The 23,493-nt window shown below is 56.5% G+C and overlaps 1 protein-coding gene and 1 long non-coding RNA gene across 2 annotated transcripts; one reads left to right on the forward strand and one right to left on the reverse strand.

Moving 5' to 3' along the window:
• Positions 1–1,423: 1,423 nt before the first annotated feature.
• On the forward strand, positions 1,424–21,627 carry TTLL10 (tubulin tyrosine ligase like 10). Its single transcript, XM_059942518.1, has 14 exons — positions 1,424–1,449; positions 3,422–3,794; positions 4,261–4,341; positions 4,422–4,554; positions 4,671–4,789; positions 4,871–5,000; positions 5,714–5,785; positions 6,294–6,379; positions 6,731–6,902; positions 7,840–8,011; positions 8,529–8,669; positions 18,259–18,375; positions 18,736–18,829; positions 19,152–21,627. The coding sequence occupies exons 2-14, from the start codon at positions 3,452–3,454 to the stop codon at positions 19,604–19,606; spliced, it is 2,115 nt and encodes a 704-aa protein (XP_059798501.1). The 5' UTR covers positions 1,424–1,449; positions 3,422–3,451; the 3' UTR covers positions 19,607–21,627.
• On the reverse strand, positions 16,335–23,442 carry LOC132376738 (uncharacterized). Its single transcript, XR_009506413.1, has 4 exons — positions 22,163–23,442; positions 19,154–19,231; positions 17,889–18,039; positions 16,335–16,571 (listed from the first exon to the last, which is right to left on the reverse strand). It is a non-coding gene; the product is annotated as an uncharacterized LOC132376738 (long non-coding RNA).
• Positions 23,443–23,493: the final 51 nt, after the last annotated feature.

Here is a 23,493-nt window from a genome sequence, read left to right on the forward strand (position 1 = left end):
GGTGCATTAATTTTCTGGGGTGGCCACAGCAAATTACACAAACTCGGTGGCTTGAAACAACGGAAATGTATTCTCTCACGGTTCTGGAGGCCACCTGCTCCCTCCGGAGGCTCTGGGGCGGGTCCTTCCTGCCTCTCCCAGCCTCTGGGGCTCCAGGCGTCCGGGAGCTTGTGGCCGCGTCCCTCCGGCCGCTGCCGCATCTTCAGCTGGCTTCTCGCCTCTGTGTCTCCTCCGCTCTCCCTCCCTCTCCCGAGGCCACTGGTCGCTGGATTTAGGGCCCATCAGATAATCACATCTGCTAGACGATTTTTCCAAGTAAGGTCACACTGCACTTTCTGGGCCTTAGGACGTGGACACACATGGCACGGGGGCCACTATCCACCCTACAAGAAGCAAGTGAAGGCTCCCTAAGGAGAGACCCCCGGTGACCCATGCAAGGCTCCGGAGGACGGAGCGGGGGCTGTGCACGGCAGCCAGCGGCCCTCCCACAGGCCCTGGCCTCCCAGCCCTGGGTGTGAGCCCCTCTCAACCCCTTGGGGAGGCGTGGGTTTGCTGAGCGCCCACTTTCTGTTCTGTAAAGAGGCCGTGGTAAGGGGAGATGAAATAACGCAGGTAAAGCACACTGAGCACAAAAACATAATGGGTCAGGTCTGGGGTCCTGGCACAGATTTGGGGATCCTGAGAAGGCTCAGGAATGTCCCGGGAGGACGGAGGGCCCAGGTGGGGGCTGTGCCCACGACACCCCTCCTCCAGCCTTGGTCGCTCCCCTTCCCCGCTCCCCCTGGTGCCTGGCCTCCTGCGCCTCCCCATACACCTGCTCACCTCTGGGCCACTGGGTCATGGTTGCTAGGAGACAGTTGCCTGGTCACCACTGTTGTTTCCCTGGCACAGGGCTCACACCACCTTGTCAGGCAGGTAAGAGGGGCAGGCGGGCCACCCGCGGGGGTCCTGGCTGGCCATGAGGGCTGGGGCCTGCCGTCCCTTGCCCCGCCCAGCCCCTCGGCCCCAGGAGCCCTGTGGGTCCTCTCGGGACTCTGCCCAGGAGCGTGAGGGAGGCGAAGGAGGGGAGCGGAGGGGTGTCTGGCTGGGCAGAGACCCCCAGGCCGGGCTGAGCAGGGCAGGCCTCCGGGGGTGGCGGCCCCTCAGGACCAGCACCTTTGCTCAGGACCAGGTCTGTCTCCCAGGACCGACCCCCAGAAGGGACGGCCTCCTAAAGTTTGCGGGGACCCACGTCCCCCCAGACAGCTCAGCCCTGGCCAGAAGGCACCAGCCCGACGAGCAAAGTCAACACCTCCTTAGCACCCCACGTCACCAAACGTGTATTTGGAGGAAGGACCTGGCAGGACACAGGCGTCATCTCGTTTTCTTGGATGTTTCCTTCAGGTTCTCGAGGGTCTTCCGTTCATCACACCGGAGCGCCATTTCCCGCCAGTCTTTTTACCTGACCAGGTAAAAAGTTTATTTAAAAATTCGTTACAAAGTTGTTTCCACCGACCCCTCCCTGCAGTCCTCACGGAGGTCCTGGTGCCGTCACCCCCCTACCCCCGGGCAGGGCCACTGCAACCCGAGCTTCACCACCATAGATAACGGCTCGGGAACACCTTTCAGCACAAAGCTTTCTATTTAGAATTAGTCCTTCAGAGAGACTCTGAGAAAGGCGATTGCTCGGCCAAGGCTCTGACCCCTGACCCCACCCGCAGCCCCGCAGGCCACCACGTCCCGGCACCACGTTCACCACACGCGTGCACGCCCAGGGTACGGATTCTTTTTCTTAATTTGTGTTAACTTGAATGACAAGAAATGGTAATTCATGGCCTGTTTAATTCTTCGTGGAAGTAATAAGATATACAGAGTTAAGACGAGGCAAACAGAGGCACAGGCTTACAAGGCTTGTTCCGAAACCCGGCAACTCCACGCCCACCTCCCGGCTCCTGTTTCCCGGAGCACCCACTGCCGGGTCCGGGTTACCTCGCAGAAGTTACACTTCGCTGGGCTGTGGGTGCCAGGGGCTCCCTCCCACCCCCCACATTCACACTGTAACCCCCAGTAACGCCCCTTGCAGGCGGGTCACCGCCCTGCTCGGCACCAGCCTGGCCCTCTCCGGCCTCACCGTCGTCACACAGGCCCTCCTCCAACATGGGTGACCAGGCAGCTGTGGTACTCCCAGCCCACTCTGCAGGTGGGGAAACCGAGGCACAGAGCTGATCCACACCACAGCCCCAGCTTCCTTTCCCAGGTCCGGCTCATCTCGGGAATTCCCTGAGGGGGGCTCTAGAGACCTCCCACCATGCTGGGCGGGTCACAGGAGCCTTGCCTGCGGCTCTGAGATGTCTCCAGGCTCCCGCTGGGTGCCTTTCCTTCTTTATATTTTCCTTTCCAGCACACTTCCATGCCTTGAACTTCTCACAAGGCTGTACTGCGTATTTCCATGAGCTCGTCCACCTTGTCTGTCCCTTTGTTCTAACCGTCCAGCCCTCTTCTCGGGTGAGGACTCTTGGTCCTGCCCCAGGGTATTCCCAGGGCTGCGTCCTCTGCCTCGGGCTCCGCCACCACCCCCACCCCCCGCCCCCTCCTCGCAGGGCCCTGTCTCTCTGTCTCTGGGTGTCGACCTGTCGCTCACACCTGGGGGCCTCCGTCAGATGTCTGTTGACTCAGTAGCCACTCACGTGGGAGTGCTGAGGGAGAGTACTGACCGTCATCCTCCTCGGGGGCCCCCATCCCCAGCAAGGTGCGGGCCTCCCAGGCAACGTGGCGACCCACGCGCACGCGCACACGCGCACCCTCCTGTGCTCAGCAGGCCCCCATCCCCGCAGTCATGCTGGGCGGGGTCCAGCCGCCACAGAGGAGCCCTCCCGTTCTGGGTGGGGCAGGGCTGGGGAGGAGGCTCCAGGTCTTCCTCGTGGCTCGGCCCACCCTTGGCAGGGGGGTGAGACCCTCCCCGCACCCGGCCCCGCACCCAGGCCCTGTAACCGTGTTGACAGCTGTTCTCAGTTTACCCTCTTCTGTTCTAAGTGGGGACAAAGGTCTTGGTCAGCATCTCTTGGGTGACCAGCTGGTTTGTTTGCAAAGCGACTGTCCTCTTTGGAGAGCACTCTGCCAGCTCCTGGTATGCAGATGCAGGAGTCCCTCTCTGCCTGCCAGCTCCCAGGGTACTGGCCTTTCCACTGCTTGTGTTTCTTCAATCTTTCGGAAAATCCTAGCCTCCCAAGCAGCCCCCAAACTGGGAAGGACCTGTCAAGGAATGGCTAAAATTCCCTAAAATGTTCCCGAGTTAGCCACACAGGAAAGGAGCCCTAGGGAGGCATCATCCTTGAGGCAGGGCCTCCTCACGGCCCCGCCCCGACTCTGGGAGGGGCCTGCTCAGGGCCGCCGCCCCCCCCAACCCCACAGGCCTGACAGCAGCCCTCCCTACGGCCGGCAGGGAGGCCAAGCCCAGAGATGCCGACGCCAGATGGACAGTCCCTGCAGGCCCGACAGTCACCACAGAGACGGGAGCCACCCACAAGAGGAAGCCCAAATCCAGGACGCTGGGCGGCACCCCTCCCCGGGCAGGGCGGGCCTGACTGTGTGCCCAGTTCAAGGGCTAGGACCACGGGCTGCCCGAAGGGCCCGCAGAGGGGTGGGGGCCGCGTCTTCCCAGAGATGCCCCCGCCCCAGTGCCCCAGCATCTGCGGCCCGCAGCCGCACCCACTTCCTCCACCGCTGGGGACCGCCTCCTCGGACCCAGGTTGGCACAAAGAGAGGCAAGCGGTCAAGGATGGCAGGGGTCCGGCGGAGCCGCCCCCGGGCAGCAGGTGAATGCAGCCAGGGCCTCCCCAGGGACTGGCACCCCATCCCCAGGAAGGCCTTCTCACGGGGGGACCACACAGCCATGCCCTGGGAGAGGGGCCAGCAGGAGGCCATGTGCCGGGTGTGGGATCTGGGCCAGCCGAGTAGGGCAGGGGACAGCAGAGTCGGGGTCTGAACAGGCGGAGAGGGGTCTCCCCTGACTGCTGTGGGTCACCCATGATGTCATGATGGACATTGTGACCCCCACCCTCTGGGCATGTCCCTGCGTCATGTCTGCCCCCAGCTCCAGCCTCACACCTCAGCCTCTGCCCCACACAAAGCCCCTGCCGTTGGTAAGGAGGGACCCTGCCCCCTTTCTCCTAGGAGGCCTGAGACTGGGCTGAGATGGGCCGAGACGGCTGGGGGGACTGCCCAGGGGCTCCGGTCAGATTCTGAGTGGACGCCCCCTGTCTGACCCCACCTCGTTCACAGGCTGGGCCCATGAGAGATCAATGGGGAGCCACCGAGAGGAGGGGCTCCTACAGGAGCTAATCCAGCTGGACCAAGATGCAGGTGGGCTCGGGCAGGGCCCAGGAAGGGGCAGAAAAGCCACCAGCTGGGCCAGAGCCTCTGACCACCCACTCTGCCCGCAGAGCTGGACGACGCTGACACCGCCAGGCCCCGGGCTGCCCTCCTGGAGAAGCACCCGCTGGAGGGGGAGAAGCAGCCGCCCGGCACCGGGCAGGGCCCCTTCTTCTACATCGGAGGCACCAACGGGGCCTCAATGTGAGTGGGGGCCTCAGGCTGGGTCCAGCCCCACCGCCCCCAGGCCCCGGCCCAGCCTCGCTCCGCGGCCCACAGCCCCGCGGCCCCCAGGTCACCGCCGCCCCTCGCCCCTGCAGAATCAGCTCCTATTGCAAAAGCAAGGGCTGGCAGCGCATCCAGGACAGCCGGCGGGAAGACTACAAGCTCAAGTGGTGCGAGGTCAAGTGCAGGGACACCTACCGCAGCTTCCGGGAAGGTAGGGGCGGGGCCGGGCTCAGCGGGCGGCCCTCCACGCGCACATGCGCGGTCGCACGCTGCCCGGGCTCTGTCGCGCCAGGCGAGCAGCTGCTGTACCAGCTCCCCAACAACCAGCTCCTCACCACCAAGATCGGGCTTCTCAGCGCCCTGAGGGAGCACGCGCGGGTCCTCAGCAAGACCAGCAAGCCGGCCCCCTGCGCGCAGGCCAAGTGGGGATGCCCTGGCCCCCCGCCCCCCACCCTGGCGGCGCAGCCCGCACCGGACGCGTCAGTCGCTGCTCCTGACCGCCCTCCACCAAGTCCGTCCGCCTACCCGCCTTCCCACTGACCCAGCCGCGTGTCACCCATCTGTCTCCACCCCCAATACCGGCCACCATTCCAGCCACCCAGCCCACGGCCCCCAGCGGTCCTCACACGCTCGCCACAGAGCCGCCCACTGGTGTCCTGCATTCAGTCACCACTGCCTACCACACCCACTGCCGTCCACTGCACACCCATTCCTGCCCTTTGGCCCGCCCCCGCCCCCCCGAGCCGTGCCTGACCCACTCGATGTGCCCACTCCTCATCCACTCACGGCCCGGCCATTCACACGTCCGCCCACCCATGCAAACAACCACCTACCATCTGCCTCCCCCGTCCACCCCCCACCAGGCAGGCAACCACCCGCTACCTGGTCATCCACGACACCACCCAATTCTGTCAGCAGTTCTGGGCCAATCCCCTCCAGGCATCCGTCTGCCCACCAGACCACTTGCCCAGCCACCTACTTCCATCCAAAATCCACTTATCCGCTCCCCACCCATCCACACACCACCAGTCTACCGCCAAGCCCCCACCCACTCCCCACCTCTCGACGCCCCCCATCCATTCCCCACACACTGAGTAGCCACTCAGGCCAGGTCCTGTGTCCTCCTGGGGCACAGATCTGGAAAGGACACGACAGCCGCCCCAGAAGAGCTCATGTGGAGCAGCCCAGGACGCCTTGGGCCACAGAGGTAGATGCACCCAGCCATTCTGCCCTAAACTGAAGGATGGCCTGGTGGTCGGTGAAAGGGGTTAAAGGGCATCCCAGGCCAGGGGATCCATGCCGACCGCTCATTGCATGCTGGGCACGGTCCTGGCCTGGAGACCCAGCTCTGAACTGACCACTCCCGAAGGCCCTAGAGCAGCAGGGGAAGAGCAGGGAGGCGGGAGGGGTTGGGCGGTGGGTGAGGCAGCCTGCAGAGAAGCCAGGTGTGCAGAGCCGGAAAAGTGTGCCTCTGGCCAGGGAACAGAAGGTGCAAAGGTTCTGCAGAGGAAAGAGCTGGGGGCCGGGGGTGGGGGGGGTGGCGTGGGGGTGTTTCAGAGAAAACCAAAGGGGGCAGGAGTGCCTGGAGCCCAGCCCAGCTTCCTAGCAGACACTCTCCCTCCAGCCTACCCCAGGTCAGACCCCTAGAATGGCTGGCCAAGCTGGGGGAGGGGGACAACCCTCCCAGTGTCTTCCCCACCTCCCTGCCTCCCCAGGGTCCTGAAAATGGAAGACTTTTTCCCAGAGACCTACCGTCTGGACATCAGGGATGAGAGAGAGGCTTTCTTCACCCTCTTTGATGGTGAGAGGCCCCTGGACGCCAGGCCCTCTCTGGGTACACCGGTGCAGGGCTGGACCAAGGTGGGAGCGTGATTAGGGCGGGGCCAAGGCCCTGGCGGGGCCGCGGTGGGGCGTGGTCAGGGAGTGGAAGGGTGGAGCCAGGGTGGGTGAGGTCAGGGCTGGTGCTGAGGCGATGCTGGGGAGGGTCATGGCCGGACCTTAGTGGAGGCCGAAGCCTGCAGGGGCGGGGCCGTGGCTGGGAGTGGTCAGGGCGGGGTGGGGCTGGGAGGGGCGTGGTTGGGGCCAAGGCGGGGCTTTGGCAGGGATGGGCGGGGCGAGGCAGGCTCCCTGGCTCAGGTAGTTCTCTCCGCAGAAACCCAGATGTGGATCTGCAAGCCCACCGCCTCCAACCAGGGCAAAGGCATCTTTCTGCTCCGGAACCAGGAGGAAGTCGCCGCCCTCCAAGCCAAGACCCAGAGCATCGAGGACGACCCCACCTACCGCAAGATGCCCTTCCGGGCGCCTCAGGCGCGGGTCGTGCAGAGGTTTTGCGCATGGGCACCCCGAGGGGCGTTGGCCGGGTGGGGCTGACCCAGGCCCGCTGGTGCCTGTGAGGCTCGTGGGCGTCGCGGGGCCCACAGAGGAGTCCTTGGCGGTGGAAGGCTGCGGTGCCCCCAGCTGGGCCCCTGTGTAGCCGGAAGAGGTGGGGTTTTCACATCCAGTCAGGATCTCAGAGGATGTACCCTCCCCCCACCCCCACCCCCCACACACAGGAGGCTCCTGGACGGTGTGGGGCAGGGAGGGCTTGGTCAGCTTGTGCCCCAGCCTGGGTCCTGCGCCCTCTGACCTGCAGGAAGCCCGGCTTCTCCCCCATCCCCCACCCATCCAGCTGCAGCCTTCAGGCCCACAGGCAGAGCTGACCACCCTGCCTTGCTCCCTCTGCCTCTGGGAGGGGTCCAGACCCTCAGCCTCACACCAGGGGGCACAGTCTAGCCTGAGAAATGTCCCTTCGGACTTCCCTACCTGCCAATGTGGACCTCACTCCTGCCGCAACTGCTGTCTGCCACCCCAAGCAGCTGCTCCCAGCGGCTGGGTCTCTAGACCTACAGCTCTCTCCACTGGGATGTCCCCTCCCTGCCTCTCCAAAGCCACCTGCCCTTCAAGGCCCAAGGTCACCCCTCCCTCCTCCTCCAGGCAGTCTTCCCAGCCCATAGGGCCCAGTCTGCTTCTGCCTCCCAGGCTTCTAGCGAGGGCTGCGCCCTGGGGCGCCCCAGACACACACCAGTGGGCTGTGCTCTAGGGGCCAGGCCCTCCTTCCCAATTCCCTGACGTGTTCAGGCTCGGAAATGTCCCCTGACCAGTGGACACTGCACCCAGCCAGGGTAGGGGACCCACAGCTCACACCTGAGACAGGTGGCAGGGGTGCTGAGGAACTGGCAGGCCCAGGTGGGGGCACGGGCCAGGCTAACCACGCCTACCCAGGTACATCCAGAACCCGCTGCTGCTGGACGGAAAGAAGTTCGACGTGCGCTCCTACCTGCTCATCGCCTGCGCCATGCCCTACATGGTCTTCTTCGGCCACGGCTACGCTCGCCTCACCCTCGGCCTTTACGATCCCCATTCCAGCGACCTCGGTGGCCATTTAACCAACCAGGTAAATGCCCCCCACAGGTGAGGGCCCTCCCTGCAGCCTTGGACAAAAAGCACTGCTCAAGAATGGGAAAAGAATCCCTCTGTAGACATGGCCCAGACCCCGAGGTGGCCTGGGCTGCCCCCGCCTGCAGCCAGCACTGCCTCTCTTCTTCAGCCTCAGCTGGGCATCCTGGTGGAAAGACTGAGAGCCGTGGCCGCGACCCCCAGCTCAGCTCCCTCTGGGTGTGGATCAGGCCCAGCAGGGGTGGGAGCCAAGGGCAAGGGCCTCCGTGAGGACCTCAGTGCAGGGATGCTGTGGGCAGAGGTCTCCAGGGAAGGGTCTCAATGGGAGGTGTCTGGGCGGCGGCCCTCCGGGAGGATCTGGGGGTACTTCTCAGGGGCAGGAGGTGCTGGGGGAGGGGCTCGACGTCCCGGAGGAGCGGGACCCCTGTGGGGGTCGCTGGTGGCCGCGTCGGGGTGAGGCTCTTGTCGGGGCCCCCCGTAGGGGCAGGGCCTCCAGGCGCTGCCCTGCCTCCCAGTTCATGCAGAAGAAGAGCCCCTTGTACCTGCTGCTCAAGGACGACACGGTGTGGAGCATGGAGCACCTTAACCGCTACATCAACGACAAGTTCCGCGAGGCCAAGCGCCTCCCCCGGGACTGGGTCTTCACCACCTTCACGGTGCGTGCGCGCCCCGCCCACCCGGCGTTGGGAGGGGCCGGGGGTCAGGACCGGAGGGCCCGAGGGCTGGGGGCTCTGGGCCCCAGGCACGTCCGTCCCTGGGCGGGGCTGCCGTTGGGCGTGCGCGCAGCGGTGGGTTCCAGGGACCCTCTCCTCTCCCTCTTTCTGAAACAGATCGTTCACACGACACAAAAGTCACTCTGTGAAAGTGCAGTTCAGTGGTTTTTAGTGGATTCTCAGAGTTGCAGGGTGATCACCACTCTCTAATTCCAGAACGTTGTCACCTCCGCAGAAAGGAACTCGGTACCCACTGCCCTTGCCAGCCCCTGGCAACCACTAATCCACTTCCTGTCCCCATGCATTTCCCTGTTCTGGACATTTCATGTCAATGGGATCACACAATATGTGGGTTTTCCTGGCTTCTTTCACTGAAAGCATAACATTTTCAAGATTCCCTTCGTTTCTTTTTATGACTGAAAACTATTTCATTGTGTAAATGGACCACGATTTACTTGGATAAACATTCGTCAGTTGATAGACGTTTGGGTTGTTTTTACTTTTTGTCTATTATGAGTAATGCTGCTATGAATATTCACGTACATGAACAGATATTTTCAGTTCTCTTGGGTATAGGTCTAGGAAGGGAATTGCATGGTCGTAGGGTAACTCATGTTGAACTTTTTGAGGAACTGCCAAACCATGTTCCACAGTGGCTGCAAGGTTTCCCATTCCCACCAGCAATGTATGATGATTCCAATTTCTCTATATCCTTGCCAACACTTGGTATTTTTCTTTTTTTAATAGTCATCCAGTGGGTGTAAAGTGGTATCTCATTGTGGAGTTGATTTGCATTTTCCTAATGATAATGATATTGAGCATCTTTTTACGTATTTGTCGGCCATTTTTGTATCTTCTTTAGAAAAACTTCTGTTTAGATCCTTTGTTCACTCTTCCTTCTTAGGCTGTAGAGCTCTTTATATATTCTGAATGCTAGACCCTTATCAGATGTGTGATTTGCAAATATTTTCCCCCATTCTGTGAGTTCTCTTTTCACTTTCTTGATAATGTCCTTTGTTTATTTGTTTTGTTTTGTTTTGTTTTGGCCGTGCCCCTCGGCTTGAGGGGTCTTAGTTCCCCGACCAGGGATTGAACCCCCTGCAGTTGAAGCGCAGAGTCCTAACCACTGGACCGCCAGGGAATTCCCCATAATGTCCTTTTTTGCATAGATTTTTATGAAGTCCAATTTATCGATTTTTTTCTTTGGTTATTCATGCTTTGATGTCATACCTAAGAATCCATTGCCAAATCCAAGGTTGTAAAGATTTACATCTATGTTTTCTCGTTTTGAGTTAATTATTGTGTATGGTGTGAGGTAAGGGACCAACTTCAGCCTTTTGCATGTGGCTATCCTGTTGTCCCAGGACCATTTGTCAGAGAGACTGTTCTTGGCGCATTTTTGAAAATCAATTGACCAGATATGTATGTGTTTATTTCTGGACTCTCAATTCTATTTCATTGGTGTGTATATCTGTCCTTAAGCCAGCACCACACTGTTTTGGTTGCTGTAGCTTCATTCTCTTAATGTGCTGTATCACATAAATTGATTATCATGTGTTGAATCACTCTTGCATTTCCGGGATAAATCTCACTCAGATATAGCATATTGTCCTTTAAATATGCTGCTGGATTGGGTTTGCTAGTACTTCGCTGAAGATTTATGTGTCTACCCTCATAAGTAATATTGGTCCACAGCATTATTTGCTTGTATGTCTGTCTGGTTTTGGACATATTCCCTTCTCTTCCATTTTTGGAGAGTGTGTGAAGGGTTAGTGTTAATTCTTTAAATATTTGGAAGAATTCACCAGTGAGGCTACCTTATTGTGAACTTTTCCTTTGTGGGAAGAATTGTTATTTTTATTATTATTACTAACTCAACCTTTGTTAGAGGTTATTCAGATTATCTCTTCCTTCTTGGGTCAGGCTTATTAGTTTGTCCTTCTAGGAATTTCTCCATTTCTCCTAAGTTGTCTAATTTGTTTGGAATACAGGTACTCATGGTATTTTATGAACAATTATAATCGTTTTCATAATCATTTTCATCTCTATGTAAGGTCTTTCTTTCTTTTTTTTTTTTTAAATAAAGGTGGGATGATTTTTTTTTTAATTTATTTATTTATTTATTTATTTATGGCTGTGTTGTGTCTTCGTTTCTGTGCGAGGGCTTTCTCTAGCTGTGGCAAGCGGGGGCCACTCTTCATCGCGGTGCGCGGGCCTCTCACTATCGCGGCCTCTCTTGTTGCGGAGCACAGGCTCCAGACGCGCAGGCTCAGTAATTGTGGCTCACGGGCCCAGTTGCTCCACGGTATGTGGGATCTTCCCGGACCAGGGCTCGAACCCGTGTCCCCTGCATTGGCAGGCGGATTCTTAAGCACTGCGCCACCAGGGAAGCCCCAAGGTCTTTCTTTCTTGATTTTAGTAATTTGAGTCTTTCCTCCCCTTTATCTTGGTCAATTTAGCTAAAGGTTTTGTTGATCTTTTCAAAGAGCCAGTGTTTGGTTTCATTGATTTTCTCTGTTGCTTTCTATTCTCTATTCCATTAATATCCACTCTAATCTTTATTATTTCCCTCCTTCTTCTTGCCTTGGGTTTAGTTTTGTTTTGTTTTGGTTTGGGTTTTTTGTTTGGTTTTTTTTTTTCGTTTTTTTTTCTTCTAGTTTCTAAAGGTTGAAGTTTGGGTTATTGATTTGATTTGAGATTTTTCTTCCTGTTTAATGTAGGTGTTTACAGCCATAAATTTCCCTGGGAGCACTGCTTTCACTGCATCCCATAAGATTTTGTGTGTTCTGTTTTCATTTGTTGCTTAAGAGTGTGTTAATTTCCACATATTTGTGAATGTTCTAATTTTCTTTCTCTTACTGATTTCTAATTTCATTCCATTGTGGTCAGAAAACATACTTTGTATGATTTCAACCCTTTAAAAAGTATTGAAACTTGTTTTATGTTCTAACATATTGTCTATCCTGAAAAATGTTCCACGCACACTTGAAAAGAATGTGTATTCTACTGTTGGGTGGAGTGTTCTATAGATGTCTTTTAGGTCTAGTTGGTTTATAGTGTTGTTCAAGTCTTCTATTTACTTGTTGATCTTCTGTCTAGTTGTTCTATCATTGAAAATGGGATACTGAAGTCTCCAACTATTATTACTGAATTGTCTATTTCTCCTTTCAATTCTGTCAGTTTTTGCTTCATGTATTTTTAGGCTCTGTTGTTAAGTATATGTATGTTTATAATTATTACATATTCTTGACTTATTAGAAAATGTTCTCTTTTTTCTTAATGGCCTCAATTTTTGTCTTAAACTCTATTTTATCTGCTATCAATATAGACATTCTAGCTCTCTTTTGGTTACCGTTTGCCTGACATATATATATTTTTTAATTTATTTATTTATTTATTTTTGGCTGTGTTCGGTCTTCATTGCTGTGCATGGGCTTTCTCTAGTTGCAGCGAGCGTGGGCTACTCTTCGTTGCTGTGCGCAGGCTTCTCATTGCGGTGGCTTCTCTTGTTGCAGAGCATGGACTCTAGGCACGTGGGCTTTAGTAGTCATGGCATGCGGGCTCAGTAGCTGTGGCTCAGGGGCTCTAGAGCTCAGGCTCAGTAGTTGTGGTGCACGGGCTTAGTTGCCCCGCGGCTTGTGGGATCTTCCTGGACCAGGGCTCGAGCCTGTGTCCCCTGCGTTAGCAGGCGGATTCTTAACCACCGCGCCACCAGGGAAGCCCTGATATATCTTTTTTTTTATCCTTTTACTTTCAACCTATCTGTGTCTTTGAATCTAAAGTGAGTCTCATAGATAGCATATGGGGGGGAGGGGAATGCATCTTGACAGGGGGAGGGGAATGCATCCTGACAATCTCCGTCTTTTAATTGGAAAGCTTAATTCATTTATATTTAATATAATTACTGATAAGTTAGGATTTACATCTTCTATTTTGCTATTTGTTTTCTCTTTTTTTTGGGAATTTTTGAATTTTACTTTATGTATTTTTTTATACAGCAGGTTCTTATTAGTTATCCATTTTATACATATTAGTGTATACGTGTCAATCCCAATCTCCCAGTTCATCACACCACCACCACCCCCCGCCACTTTCCCCCCTTGGTGTCCATACATTTGTTCTCTATATCTGTGTCTCTATTTCTGCCCTGCAAACTGGTTCATCTGTACCATTTTTCTAGGTTCCACATATATGCGTTAATATACAATGTTTGTTTTTCTCTTTCTGACTTACTTCACTCTGTATGACAGTCTCTAGGTCCATCCACGTCTCTGCAAATGACCCAATTTCTTTCCTTTTTATGGCTGAGTAATATTCCATTGTATATATGTACCACATCTTCTTTATCCATTCGTTTGTTGATGGGCATTTAGGTTGCTTCCATGACCTGGCTATTGTAAATAGTGCTGCAGTGAACATTGGGGTGCATGTGTCTTTTTGAATTATGGTTTTCTCTGGGTATATGCCCAGTAGTGGGATAGCTGGGTCATATGGTAATTCTGTTTTTAGTTTTTTAAGGAACCTCCATACTGTTCTCCATAGTGGCTGTATCAATTTACATTCCCACCAACAGTGCAAGAGGGTTCCCTTTTCTTCACACCCTCTCCAGCATTTGTTGTTTGTAGATTTTCTGATGATGCCCATTCTAACTGGTGTGAGGCGATACCTCGTAGTTTTGATTTGCGTTTCTCTAATAATTAGTGATGTTGAGCAGCTTTTCATATGCTTCTTGGCCATCTGCATGTCTTCTTTGGAGAAATGTCTATTTAGGTCTTCTGCCCATTTTTTGATTGGGTTGTTTGTTTTTTTAATATTGAGCTGCATGAGCTGTTTATATATTTTGGAGATTAATCCTTTGTCCGTTAATTCGTTTGCAAATATTTTCTCCCATTCTGAGGGTTGTCTTTTCGTCTTATTTGTAGTTTCCTTTGCTTTGCAAAAGCTTTTTAAATTTCATTAGGTCCCATTTGTTTATTTTTGTTTTTGTTTCCATTACTCTAGGAGGTGGATCAAAAAAGATCTTGCTGTGATTTATGTCAAAGAGTGTTCTTCCTATGTTTTCCTCTAAGACTTTCCAGTCTTACATTTAGGTCTCTAATCCATTTTGAGTTTATTTTTGTGTATGGTGTTCGGGAGTGTTCTAATTTCATTCTTTTGCATGTAGCTGTCCAGTTTTCCCAGCACCACTAATTGAAGAGGCTGTCTTTTCTCCATTGTATTCTCTTGCCTCCTTTATCAAAGATAAGGTGACCATATGTGCATGGGTTTATCTCTGGGCTTTCTATCATGTTCCATTGATCTATATTTCTGTTTTTGTGCCAGTGCCATACTGTCTTGATTACTGTAGCTTTGTAGTATAGTCTGAAGTCCAGGAGCCTGATTCCTCCAGCTCCGTTTTTCTTTCTCAGGATTGCTTTGGCTATATGTCTTATATCATTTTCTTTCTCAATTCCTCCATTACTGCCTTCTTTTGTGTTAAATATTTTCTAGTGTACCATTTCTAGTGTCATTTCTTTTACTACATATTTTTGAGTTATTCTCTTAGTAGCTGCCCTTGGGATTACCATTAACATCTTAATTTATAACGATCTAGTTTGGATTACTACTATGTTAATTTCAATAGTATTTTTTTAATTGTTCCTATATAGCTCTGTCTCTCCCTTTATGCTGTTACTGTCACAAATTACAACTCTATAAATTGTGTGTCCATCAACATAGATTTATAATTATTGCTTTACACAATTGTCTTTTAAATAAGATAGAAGGGAAAAAAAACAATTACCAAAAAATGAATGTATACTGTCTTTTATATTTAACTGTGTAGTTACTTCATGGGTGCTCTTGATTTCTTCATGTGAATTTGAATTATTGTCTAGCGTCCTTTCATTTCAGCCTGAAGGACTGTAGGGAAGTTCTACTAATGATAATGGTTTTTTTTTAATATAAATTTATTTATTTTATTTATTTATCTTGGCTGCGTTGGGTCTTCGTTGCTGCATGCGGGCAGCAAGCGGGGGCTACTCTTCGTTGCAGTGAGTGGGCTTCTCACTGTGGTGGCTTCTCTTGTTGCAGAGCACAGGCTCCAGGTGCACGGGCTTCAGTAGTTGTGGCACGCGGGCTTAGTAGTTGTGGCTCACGGGCTCTAGAGCACAGGCTCAGTTGTTGTGCCGCATGGGCTTAGTTGCTCCGTGGCATATGGGATCTCCCCGAACCAGGGCTCAAACCCATGTCCCCTGTGTTGGCAGGCTGATTCTTAACCACTGTGCCACCAGGGAGGCCCTAATCTATGTTTTTTAAATTTGGGACTGTCTTAATTTCTTTTTCATTTTTGAAGGATGATTTTGCTGTATATACAATTCTTGGTTGACAGGTTTTTTTTTTCCTTTCAGCATTTTGAATTTGTCATCCCACTGCCTTCTGGGCTCCACGGGGATTTTTTTTGGTTTGTTTTGTTTTTTAATAATCTTTATTGGAGTATAATTGTTTCACAATGCTGTGTTAGTTTCTGTTGTACAACAAAGTGAATCAGCCATATGCATACATATATCCCCATATGCCCTCCCTCTTGAGCCTCCCTCCCACCCATCTAGGTCATCACAAAGCACTGAGCTGATCTGCCTGTGCTATGCTGCTGCTTCCCACTAGCTATCTGTTTTACATTTGGTAGTGTATATATGTCCACGCCACTCTCTCACTTCACCCCAGCTTCCCCTTCCCCCGACCCCATGTCCTCAAGTCCATTCTCTATGTCTGCATCTTTATTCCTGCCCTGCCACTAGGTTCATCAGTACCATTTTTTTTAGATTCCATATATATGCGTTAGCATACAGTATTTGTTTTTCTCTTTCCGACTTACTTCACTCTGTATGACAGACTGTAGGTCCATCCACCTCACTACAAATAACTCAATTTCATGTCTTTTTACGGCTGAGTAATATTCCATTGTATATATGTGCCACGTCTTCTTTATCCATTCATCTGTTGATGGACATTTCCATGGTTTTTAATGAGAAATTGGTTGTTGGTCTTATCGAGGAGCCTTTATGATGAGTCACTTCTCTTTGCTGATTTCAACATCCTCTGTTTGTCTTTGTCTTTTGAAAGTTTGCTTATGATGTGATGGATCTTATTGAGTTTATCCTACTTGGAGCTCACTGGCCTTCCTGAACGTGTAGATTACTTTTCATCAAATTTGAGAAGTCCCACTGCCATTATTTCTTTAGATATTCTTCCTGACTCTTCCTCTGCTCTCTTTCTGGATCTCCTTATGCATTTTGGTCTGCTTGACGGTGTCCCACAGGTCTCTGTAGCTTTATTTTTCTTCATTCCTTTGACTTTCTGTTCCTTAGACTGGATAATCTCAATTGACCTATCTTTGAACAACTCCAATGGACTGTTGAACCCCTGTAGTGATTTTTGCTTTCAGTTCCTATAATTTTCAACTCCAGAATTTCTATTCAGCTCCCTTTTATAATTTCTATCTCTTCACTGGCATTCTCTATATGGTAAGACATTGTTCTTGTATTTTCCTTCAGTTCAAGTGAGGTCTACCATGGAACCATCAGACACATCACAACAAATGACTCCAATTCTTTTTTTTTTTTTTTTTTTTAAATTTATATTTATTTTTGGCTGTGTTGGGTCTTCGTTTCTGTGTGAGGGCTTTCTCTAATTGCGGCAAGCAGAGGCCACTCTTCATCGCGGTGCGCGGGCCTCTTACTGTCGCAGCCTCTCTTGTTGCGGAGCACAAGCTCCAGACGCGCAGGCTCAGTAGTTGTGGCTCACGGGCCTAGTTGCTCTGCAGCATGTGGGATCTTCCCAGACCAGGGCTTGAACCCGTGTCCCCTGCATTGGCAGGCAGATTCTCAACCGCTGCGCCACCAGGGAAGCCCCCTCCAATTCTTTGCGAGACAGGTCTATTAAGCTATCTCCAGTACCGAGAACACAGGATTTTTTCAAGGCACTGAGCTGGGATGCCAGGGATAAAACCAGGGCAAGTTAAAATGCTACAAAGCTTGCTGTTCTTACCAAGATTCAAGATTTTACTTGAGTAAACACTCTTCAGGTTGCTGGATGCCTTTGGTTAATTTCCAGCATTTTGAGAAGGTTAATTCTGACAAATTTGGCCAGTTTGGGCTGTTTTTATGTTGTCTCTCTTGAACCTGCTCAGCAAAGCTTCTCCCTGTTGTCTCGCTGAAATGCTCGCTGGAGTGACCTCTATGCTGTCAAACCCAGGGGTCAGTCCAGCCCTCTTCTCCCTGACCTGTCAGCCAACTTTGGACACAGCTCTTCACTCCCCACGGCTTCCAGGACCTTGTCCACCCCCTCTCCGCCCCCTGTGCTGGCCCCTCGGCTCCGCACAGCTGCTCAGGAGGCCCAGGGCTCAGCCTGGCTCTACTCTTTATCTGCTGTACCCACTGTTATCTACTCTTTGTCTTTATCAGACAACGCCTGAGTTTAAATTCCATCTATGTGCTCAAGACTCCACATGAAACATCCGGCCCTGACCTCTCCCCTGAACTTGAACCATGGCCTATCAACACCCCATCTGTAAGCTCACAGATGTCTCAGACTCCATGGGCCTCCTCTCCTTCTCTGTTGATGGGGGCTCCATCCTTCCAGAGTCTCAGACCAAACACCTAGGGATAACCCTTCATTCCTGTTTTCACAGCTCACCATCCTTTCATCAATCAACCAGGTTGGCTCTACCCCAACACAGACCCAGCATCCAACCCACCACCTCGGCTTACACAAGCCACCCACATTTCTCACCTGGATCTTTGCAATGGGGCCCTTCAGTCTCTCTCAGCATAGCAGCCAGAGGACCCTATTAGGGCACGGGTCAGATATGCCCTCCTATGCTCCACCCTCCAACAGCTCTGACCTCAGGGTGAAAGGCAAGGGCTTCCCATGCCCCCGAGATGTGACTGGTGCCACTCTGGTCTCATCTCCCGCTGCCCTCCTAGCTCGCTCGAGCCACAGCAGCCGCACTCTGTTCCTCCAACACCTTGGGCGTGCTCCCACTTACAGCCGTTGCTCTACCCAGGTGTCCCATCCCCACCCCACCCCACAGCTCTCCCCTTCACTCTTCACCCATTGCTCACTCTCTGGCCCGCCCAGATCAGACCCCTTTCCACACCACCAGAACCCCCCACCGCTCACCCTGCTTCATCTTCTCCATCAGCGTGTATGGCTTCATGTGCTGTGCAGAGTGCGTAACGACTTACACATCACAGCTGTTGTCTCTCCTGTGAGCGAGCTGCCCGAGGGCAGAGACTCCTCGTCAGCTCTCTCTACTCTCGACCCCCAGTACCTGCCGCGCAATAGGAGGTCCACACGTTTGTGAAATGAGTAAAATGAGCGTGAAGGAGTTTCTGCCTGGGAGCCTGTGACCCTGAGAATGTGGAAGTGCGGGCACTGGTGGCATGGGGCTGTGGCTGTCCAGGCCTGGAGGGCGTAATCAGGGCCCACAGGTGACATCCTGTCTCCACCCCCTCCCCCGCCCCCACCCCCACCCCCACCCCACCCACAGAAGCGGATGCAGCAGATCCTGGCCCACTGCTTCCTGTCTGTCAAATCCAAGCTCAAGTGCAAGCTGGGCTACTTTGACCTCATTGGCTGTGACTTCTTGATCGATGAAAACTTCAAGGTGCTGCTGAGGCGTCCCGGGGGGGGGGGGGGGGGGGCGGGGCCCAGCAGGCAGGTGCAGGAGGCAGGGGCCCTCTGTGCACACCCTGACCACTCAGGCGGGCCCCTGGAGCAGGCAGTTAGGCACCCTCCCTAGCCCTGGGGGTGGTGTGTCCACAAGGCTTCGCTCTTCCTGCAGCTGGGGCAGCCCCCAAGGCCAGACTCTCAGACCCTCAGAGTCTTAGCCCCTTGGGCAAATGGGGGAGTGAGGCCATGGAAAAGAAGTGACCTGCCCGGTCACCTGGCTTAGTGGGGACCAGGGCCTCAGCCTCCTGCTGGCCAAGTGGCCGGTGGGGAGGCGTGCTGAGCAGTGTTGGCCCAGGTGTGGCTGCTGGAGATGAACTCCCACCCTGCCCTGCACACCAGCTGTGAAGTCCTGAGAGAGGTGATTCCAGGCGTGGTCGTGGAGACCCTGGGTGAGGCCGCTACCCAGCCCCCAGGCCCCCCAAACCGACCCCTCTGCCTGCCCACCCTCTCCCCAAGTTCAGACATCCACAAACCTAGCTCTCCAGCACCCGACAGGCTGCATGGCCACCCCACCCTCTGCTCATGCCCCCACCTCCCAGCCAAGGCGATGCCCGCCCACACCTCACCCCAGCCCCGGTCCCACCCCTCACCCCCCCACGCCCCGTAAACTCCAGCCCCGGGAACGCGATGCCGGGGAGGCTGGGTGCCCGCCCCTCCCTTCCCCCCACGCCTCCCCCGCCCAAGCCGGGCTCACCCCCAACTCCTCCCCAGACCTGGCACTCGAGACCTTCCAGAAGAGCCTGCGCAGCCAGAAGATGCTGCCGCTGCTGTCCCAGCGCCGCTTCGTGCTCCTGCACAACGGCGAGGCAGACCTGTGGCCGCGCCTGGGGGGCTCCCGCAGCGTCCCCCGCCCGCCGTCGCCGCCGCCCCCGCCCCGGCCCGCCTGCGACGCCGCGCCCGCCGCGCCCCCCGCTCTCCGCGCCGCCGGCAGGCCGGGCGCGCGCAGGCCCGCGCCGCGCCGGGGCCCCAGCGGCGCGCCCGGGCGGCCCTCCTCCGCACAGCGGCGCCCCCGGCCGCCGACACCCGGGCCCGACGGCGCCCAGCGCGGGGACCCCGAGGCCCCGGGCGGCGGGCGGCCGCGAGTGGGCGGCGGGGAGCCGGCGCGGGAGCCTTCCCCGGGGTCGGCGGAGGAGGAGCGCAAGAACGCGGGCCACCGCGGCTCCTAGCGGGCGGCCACCGGCGCCCTCGCGGGGACCTATAAAAGCTGCTTTGTTACAAACGCGACGTCTGCAGCTGGTCCGCGGGTTCCCCGCACACCGGGCCCCGAGACCCCCTCCGGCAGCCTCCCTGCACCCCGTGAGCTGCTACTCCACTGCTGGGGCTCGTCCTTGGGAGGACACGAGGGTAGAGGGATGGGGGTGTCTGCCCGGCAGGAAAGGGAGATGAGGCCCCCCGCGCCCCTGACTCTGCCCACCGTGACCTGCTTCCAGTCCCTGGGCCCCATCACCTACGGCCCTCGTCCGCCCGCCCTGCAATCTCACAACCCACCTGACCTCTACTGCCTGGGTCGGTGGTCCCCAGGAAAGGCGCCCAGTGTCCCCCAGTCAAGGGTCTAGAGCCTCACGGACCCCCCTCGATTGCCATAGGAAGGCTTCCTCACACCCAACGTGTTCCTCCAAGCTGCGGTCCCCGCCCTGCCCAGGCTCAGCTCCTTTCTGGGCCTTCCGAGCGCCAGCACCCTGAGCTCTCCTCCACCTGCGACGCCCGGACCCTACGGCAGGCAGAGCCCTGCAGAGGCCGGGAGGACCCAGGCTGTGGGTGACGGGCGCATGGTCGTGGCAGGACAGCGCCCTGAGGGAAGTGCCGAGCCAGCAGGCCCCTGTGTGCCCTGTGTGCCCTGTGTGCCCAGCCTCGAGGCTGCTAGGAGATTCAGGGCCTCTCATGTGTCCACGCCCCCGCCACCAAGCGTCCTGGGGCAGCCATAATCCCCTCTTCACCCCGGCCTTCCCCACCCACCCCAGCTGTCACACCGTCCTCCCGCACTCCCTTTCACGTGCCCTGCCCTCACCTCTCCAAACGGTCACCACCAAGTCACATGCCCTCCTCCTGCCCTGCCCACCCTCGCTCAGTACCTCAGTGGGCTCTACCAAGGTGGGAGGGGCTGCCGGGACCCCTGCTGTGCCTTGCATTGGCGTGCTGGTGGGACCTGAGGGGCAACGACCTGTCCTCCCCCGCTGCCCCCCCTACTCCTTTCCCAGGGAGGCAACGGCCACAGCACTGCTAGAGGGCGGGGGGCACTGACCACCGAGCCCCAGGCCAGCCCACTGGAGGTATGCAGCCCGGGAGCCAGGGAGAGAAGAGCCAGATGGAAAGCGGGGCTCAGAGAGGTAGAGTCACAGAGCCAGTGAGGGGCCCAGGCCAGGACTCACCTGCCCTGTCACCCACAGCCCGCCCACCCTCCCACCACCACTGCACCCCGTCGTCGTCCTGCTGCTGTGGCCCAGAGTGTGGGGTCCCCAGGCCAGGAGCACACTTGTCACTGGGTGACTGGGGTCCAGGAACCCTGAGTCCCCTCCCAGTGCGTCTGGTGGTCTCTCCATGAGGGGTCAAGCTCAGCACTGCGTCCTCTGCAGCCTGCTGGCCAGCTCTGTGCCCGAAGACCCGTCTCCATCAGGGAGAGGTGGCCTCCTGGGTGGGCGGAGCACACCCAGGTCTTTGTAAAACCCACGCCTGTGTCTTCGGGGTCAGGACCACTTTCCTTGCTGGCATCCAGGACACTACACAGCCACGTCACCTCGGGGTCACCTTGGGGTCACCCCCTTAACTCGCCCGAGGGGCCTCTATACCCCATGTCTCATCTCTGAGGCCTCTCCCACCCCCTCCTCACATCCTGCCCACGGGGCCTCTGCCCACGCTGTCCTGTGGCTCATGATGTGGCCCGTGGTGGCAGCAGTGCTGCGCCAGGACCTCCCAGCTCTCCTCCAGCCTCGGCGGGACTGTTCCCCTGCTGGTCAAGGCGGTGTCTACGGAGGCGACCCGACCCTCAGGGAGCAGCTGCCCCTGCCGCCTCCATCACGCCTGGGCCCTGCGTGGGTGCAATGGCCCGCGGGGACCGTGATGGGCCAAGAAGTGCACATCCTGACTGGGCCTCCGTCCCCGGGCTCCCCCAAAGCCCTGGACCGTCTGCTGCTCTTGGGCGCCTGGTACCCCGAGAGCCTGGAGTTCAATAAATGAGGTTTCCTTGCTACTCATTCATCCCCAGGGGCGATGGCCACACCCTCACACCCCCATCCGGATCCTCTCCTAGCCCCACCGAGCCCGCAGTTGTGCTCCAAAGTGTCCTTGCCAGAACTGTGAGGGCTGCCAGGGAGAGGCGGGCAGGGAGCTGAGTCTGGAGTGCTGTCGGCTATGGGGCAGCTGGGCACCTGGAGGTACAAGGTGCCCCACTATTCAAATGATGTGCTGGGCGCCCTGTGGCAGCTGGGGAGCAGCCTCGGCAGCGGGGAGGCGGGGGGGCGAGGCGGGGGTGGGAGGGGGGCACTCCTGGTGCCTGGGACGGAGCTGTAACCCAAGGTGAAAGCTGAGGGCCTCTGCTTCCCCTCCCCCTCGTCTACCTGCTTTGAGCCAGCACCACCCAGGGACCCCCACCATCCCTGCAGCCTCCACTGGAGGCCCTCACCCTGGCGCCCACAGGGCCTCCCTCAGCTCCTGGCAGTCAGGGTTCTGCCCTGGCCAAAGAGCCCACGAAGCCCTGAGGACTCAGAGGACCCCCCTCAAACCACTCTTCCCTGGAATGTGTCTCCAAAAAGAGGGGTCCGGAACAGCCATGGCCCGAATCACTGTCTCTGGAAAGCACCTCAGCCCCAAAGCGTCCTGCGAAGATGTCTGCCTCTCCACCGAGGCATGGCTGCTTCTTGGTGGGAAGGGGGGATCCAGGGCCCTGCAAACCACAGGGGGCTGGGAGCTCAGCCCAGCTGCTGGAGGAGTAGCCCTGCTGCTGAAACCGTGGCGGGGGAGCGGGGGGAGGAGTGGTGACCCCAGGTCCTGGTCAGGGCCCTTGAATGGCCAGGCTTGGCACCCAGGTCCTGGTCAGGGCCCTTGAATGGCCGGGCTTGGCACCATGGACCTATCTGATAGATGGGTTCACATCCCAGCACCTGGGGGCAGCCAGGGACCACCTGCCCTTGGAAGGCCCCCTGAAGCTGCCCTAGGACTGGGGCTGGGAGGGGCTGGCACCCAGTTCTGCTAGGGTGGGTTCCCTCCCTGTGCCCCCCAGGGGTCTCTCGGTCCGCTTGGGGAGGGGCCGTGTCTCACACCGGCTGAGTCCAGATCTCGGTAGAGGGAGGGTCAGGGCCTTTCCCAGCCAGGTGAGGCGGCGTGGCTGCGGCGGAAGCACTTCTGGGAACAGAGGACGGCCTCTCGGCCCTTATCTGAGGCTGAACAGACACTGGATTCCGACCCCAGGGGGAGGAGTTGTGGTTTTCCGGAGCAGCTGGAGAGCCCCTCTGGTTGAGGGGGGGGGGGGTTTCCCGGGGGGAACAGCGAGGAGTCTGGAGCTGGCGTGGGCAGAGTCTCATCTTGGGGTCTCTCTTGGGCTTGGCGACCCAGGTGGGTACATACCAGGAAGCTGGGCTGAGTGGGGGTGGGAAGGAGCCCCTCGCAGCACCAGCAGCACCAGCACCCGCCGTTCCCCACACACCAGCACCCTTGAGTCTCCTGCGCTTCCTGCTGCCCTGGGGGGGTCTCCCTCCTCAGCCTGGACTTGCTCAGGCCTCCCCCACCCAAGTGCCTGGTGGTAGCCTGTGCACACCGGGCCTGGGTACCCCACCTGAGCCTCCAGCCTTGGCCTTTAACCGAGCCCCTCCCTGCTCTGTGGGATCCCAGCTGGGGAGGGAGGTGAGTCCGGGAGGGAGGGAGAGCGGGAGTGAGATGCAGCTGGGGTGCCCAGGGTCGGGGCAGGCCCGGTGGGGGAGGCGAGCGCGGCGGGAGGTGGCGGCTTGGGCGGCAGCGGCTCCCCGAGCCCTTCCGACGCGCTGAGCTCCCTGGGCAGGACCCCCTCCCGGCCCCCCACAAGCCTGGCCTCACCCTCCCAGTCCCTCCGCTGGGCTGGGCT

This window comes from Balaenoptera ricei, chromosome 1 (assembly GCF_028023285.1).
Source record: "Balaenoptera ricei isolate mBalRic1 chromosome 1, mBalRic1.hap2, whole genome shotgun sequence".
NCBI lineage: Eukaryota > Metazoa > Chordata > Mammalia > Artiodactyla > Balaenopteridae > Balaenoptera > Balaenoptera ricei.

What these genes read in the sequence shown, in the direction of transcription:
- TTLL10 (XM_059942518.1), top strand. Translation starts at nt 3,452, where the DNA reads ATGGACAGTCCCTGCAGGCCCGACAGTCACCACAGAGACGGGAGCCAC. An exon ending in GCCCCCTGCGCGCAGGCCAA is followed by an intron (nt 5,001 to 5,713) that starts GTGGGGATGCCC and finishes CCTGGGGCACAG; the next exon opens with ATCTGGAAAGGACACGACAG. An exon ending in CAGGCGCGGGTCGTGCAGAG is followed by an intron (nt 6,903 to 7,839) that starts GTTTTGCGCATG and finishes ACGCCTACCCAG; the next exon opens with GTACATCCAGAACCCGCTGC.